This window comes from Bison bison, unplaced genomic scaffold (assembly GCF_000754665.1).
Source record: "Bison bison bison isolate TAMUID 2011002044 unplaced genomic scaffold, Bison_UMD1.0 scf7180017864327, whole genome shotgun sequence".
NCBI lineage: Eukaryota > Metazoa > Chordata > Mammalia > Artiodactyla > Bovidae > Bison > Bison bison.
In genome coordinates this window covers 5,259,519-5,264,016 of record NW_011494899.1, presented here as the reverse complement: position 1 = coordinate 5,264,016, position 4,498 = coordinate 5,259,519, and the positions used below count along the sequence as shown (strand labels likewise).

The window sequence follows — 4,498 nt, the reverse complement described above, 5'->3', positions numbered from 1 at the left end:
TAAGACCTGGGTGTTCTTTGGAAGGACTGATGCTAAAGCTGAAACTCCAGTACTTTGGCCACCTCATGTGAAGAGTTGACTCATTGGAAAAGACTGATGCTGGGAGAGATTGGGGGCAGGAGGAGAAGGGGACGACAGAGGATGAGATGGCTGGATGGCATCACTGACTCAATGGACATGAGTTTGGGTGAACTCGAGGAGTTGGTGATGGACAAGGAGGCCTGGCGTGCTGCAATTCATGGGGTCGCAAAGAGTCAGACACGACTGAGTGACTGAACTGAATAATTTGTTGCACAAAAGTGTAAATAGTGCTCTTTTTAATGTTTAACACTTACTGAACACTTTCTAAATATCTTATGCAATGTTCATGACCCAATGAAACACGTGAGAAAACAGAAGTTATATGAGGCTAATGACTTGCCAAAGGTGGCACCCTAAATGGGAGTAAGTCTGGAGTCTCATATGCCAAGTACTGTACAGTATTTGTTCTTGATGGGTTTTCAAATAGTCCTTAAGCCTATATCTTTAATTTGCCCCCTCTAAATTCTGAGTCTACTGACTGTATACTGAAAACATTCAAAGATGTTCCTCAAGCAAGGACAATACTAACTTTCCCATTTTCAAAATGAAGTTACTATGAAGCGAAGTACTGTATAAAAAGCACTTAGCAAAATGCATGATACAAAGTAAGAACTCAACAAATGTAACCTAGTATCATTACTGGCTCTTCAAATACAGTTCTCATCTTCTTCCCAGGCATAAGTGTTTTCTCTTTCACACAACCCCTTTCACTTGTTCTCTGGATCAGTTCCTTATCTCTGTAGATAAGGAGTAACACAATGATTCCTCATCTCTGATACCAGCTTCTTCATTCTTCCTTAAACATTCTTAATCTCCCTCATTAAACACACTGAAGGACACAGACACCTACAACCTTAATTCTGTTACACACTCTGGTTCATTCTCACCCTGACAGTCCTTACACACCCTCTTCATTCCAACTGAAACTCCGTAACATGTGCGTTTCCATCCCAACAAGATAGTGAAACTGCTCACAAAAGTTGCCAGAGATTTTGCCTTCAACCTACTTGACCATTCTACTATTCTTTGTAGTGCTGGCTTCTGCTAATCCCACATTTATGCTTGGAATTCTCCTTCATTTCCAAAGCAGTATTCTTCCCCGCGCCCTCCCATCCCACTTAACTGTTAATTTTAACCAACAATCATTTTTTTTTTCTTCCCTTACTTTCTTAATAAACTCATTACATATCACTTCTATGCTCATAAATCCTGCATCTACAACCATATCGTGACTGCCACTCACGCAAGCCAGGCCTGTAAGATATGTTTGATTATCCTGCCACTGGAAACTTAAGATACTGGAAAATGAAATTCAACTTCCCCATCCCTTGCAGGGAGGCAGTGGAGGGGAGCTCCTTTTGAACTGTTCCATTAAGAACAATGCCATCTCTCTATTCCTCCAGGCTAATTATACAGTGTCATCTTAGGCTCTTCCATCTCCTCCAAGCTCTACCTAATCTGTGACCTCTTTTTAAATGTTTTCTGGATATGCCCTTCCTTTTCTCTTTCCACTGGACTACAATCCAACCTACTTGGGTACATAATGTTTTAAGACTAATGTCACTGAAACATTGCTTTTATAGCTCTTGAACCTATGATGGTTCTAAAAGTCTTCCATGTCAAATCCAAACCTAGTTTTCATGGCTTTACATGAGTGATTCCCTTCTTAAACCTAACTAAACTAAACCAGTTGAAAACTGATTTTCAACTCTCTTCAGGGCTAAAAAACCTTATTTATGGATCACCAGGTACAGTTCTTTTGTTTAATGACTGAGGTAATCCTGTCTCAAGGAAGTTGTGACATGCCTCATGTCACAGACATAGTATCCCATTCAAAAGTAAGTATTCAGACAGGCCAAGTGGTATCTCTTCACTAGATTACCCTGTGAGATCCCCACCTGCACCATGCAGATCCACTTCCCTGCCACCAACAAAAGTCACTCAGCCCTGCCTTCAGGGTTCAACTTCTGGCGACAATGTCTACCTATGCAGCCCTACTCATCCTTCAAGGCTCAGTTCCAGCCCTACTAGTTCCTTCTGTGACATTCCCAGCTACCCAGCCCACCACACCTCTCTTTTCACTTGTGCTACCCTTAGAACCAGCATTTTCTGTTCCACACATAACTTGCCTCTAAATATTCAATTTGACTAAAGCCCTGCCAGCTAAACAGCCAGCCACCTGAGATGGGACAACTTTTAACCCTGCGGCCCAGAGGAAATACTTAAGACATGCAGGTCACTGAGAAGAAGGAAGCAACAGGAATGGGGAGAGGTACTATCTGGGGAAAGGCACTCATTCTAGCAGGAATCTCCAGTATAAACCAGTTATAATTTTGTTTTCAGTTAATTACAGTTCAAATCTAATTAACAACCAGAATGATAAAACATACTTACTGTCATGAAATACGCGAGAACCGTGTTGTCAGTGGTACTCAAGAACACCTGCCTAAAAAAGGTGTCTAATCTCTGCCCAATTTCACCCTAGAAGATAAACATCTATTAGTAGTTTAAAAAAAAAAAAAGGTATAGCCCATAGGCTTTCTTCCTAGTAAAAGTTTTAAAGGCATGTATAATTTTATCTACTATTATTTAATGTAATATATGGCAATAAAATGATGCAAAATGCAAGCACCCAATAAATGTTTGTTAAATTGGAAGATATATTTTGGAAAACTTACAAAAAAGTTAATGCCATTGGGGACAGATATTGCTTTTCCAACATATATTTAGTCATGTTCATCATAAATATTCATCACAACACACCAAATTATATAATATGCAAGAGACCAAAAAAAAAAAAAAATCACATCACGTATCTAAACTATTTAAAACACCAACACCCAGACTTATCAACTTAATTTTTTGCTGAGGGTTTTCTTTGTTAGGGTCCAAAAGCTCAAAGGGGGAGACAAATTTATCTCAGAATATATGCTTTTAAACATCCCATATTATAGTGAGAAGACGAATGTTGCCCAGAGAACAACAAAATCAATTAAAACCTTTATTTATCATTTTAAGGCACCACCATTTTGGACTAAAATTGCATTTGGAAAGCACTTCATTTTCACTGTAAGGCATAAATAGCTGAATTAACTGGCATCAACTACAACGTTACAATCTTTCTCATTTGCTTTTCCTTTTCTCAAGTAAAACAAGTAAATGGAGAATGAGGGGGACAAAAACACACCCTTTCAGTGTTAATTTTTAAAGGAATAAAAAATATGGATATGCATTCAAGCATGAAATCTAGTAAATAGCAGAAAAAATCGTAACCACTGAATTGAATTTTAAAATGCCATTACAAGGGTCTAGGCAGCAAGATTGGCTGGCACTGTCTACTCTGCTATAATCTTAAGAGCAATTTCTAATTTCTTTTCAGATAACGTCCTCTTTCTAACCTATAGTTGCCCGGAAAATTCCTTCCTTGTAGCTTTAAGTGTTATTTTTCAAAGGGAGTCTGGAGGAGGGTAGGGGGAGAATCTTCAGAACACTTAAAATGTAGGAGCTGTATATATTTATGTATTTTGCTCGGGGAGGGGGTGCACACCTCACTACAATCGCTCACCCAAATAGTTGAGTCAGTATATATTTAGACTTGGTATATTAAAAACACTATCACCGCATATGGTATATATTTTCTTAAAGGCAGGTTATGATATATGTGAAAGCTCAAGGGAATGCATACATCTGTTTAATGTTTAAAGAAATGCAAATTTGTATCCAAGAAAAGCAGCAGACTCTTCCTCCACCCTCCAGTCTCTGGCATCAAGACCCGAGTTTTGCATCAATGCAATCCCTAAATTAAACTACAGGAGCAGTGTGAGGAAGGAATAATTGCCTTTTGAGGTATTGGGATTAAACTTTTTATTTTACAAGTAAAATTCCTATTTGTTAATGCCACTTACATTGATCAGGTTACCTCATCACTTCACATTGTTGATTAGTTTCCATATCAGAGAGCGGAAACCATCCCGGCAATTCGTGGCACGAACCGTTGAGTCCACGCAGGTTAAGAGGGATGCTATTCTTTTTTTTTTTTTTTCAAGTCTTACATTACCTAACCTTGCTTAAATCATCTCATTAAAGTACTCCAGGCAAGATTACGACTTGTGGGTGCCCCGTAATTCTTTGTTCTCGGAGACTACTACTCCTAAGGCCCGGCACATCCTCCCCGCCTCCCACCAAAGATTAAAACCTTAGCCCAATCCGGAAAGCTTCCTTCCCACCTTCGGGGCAAGTCCAGGGACCGCAAGCCGCCAGATGGCTGCATTCTTTACGCGTAAACCAGACTGCGGGGAAACGAAATCCACTCCTTCCTCCCGGGGACCTGGCTTCCTCCCCTACGAAGGTAAGCGGGCTGGCCCCGGCCCCCCGGCCCGCTCGGCCGACCTGTCAGTCCCGCCCGCGCCGCGCGGGC

The 4,498-nt window shown here is 40.4% G+C and overlaps 1 protein-coding gene across 4 annotated transcripts in view; it reads right to left on the bottom strand.

Annotated features, from left to right (window-relative positions):
* Positions 1-4,498, bottom strand: part of NFYB (nuclear transcription factor Y, beta) — a 19,677-nt gene that overhangs the window by 14,365 nt on the left and 814 nt on the right. The window contains exons 1-2 of one of the 4 annotated variants that reach the window (XM_010853415.1): positions 4,308-4,492; positions 2,476-2,562 (exon numbers count right to left, since the gene is read on the bottom strand). The exons of 1 other annotated variant lie outside the window; for it this stretch is intronic. In XM_010853415.1, the coding sequence (XP_010851717.1) occupies positions 2,476-2,481 (6 nt within the window). In that variant the 5' untranslated portion in view covers positions 2,482-2,562; positions 4,308-4,492. 2 more of the 4 variants (XM_010853414.1, XM_010853413.1) reach the window with 2 other exon arrangements.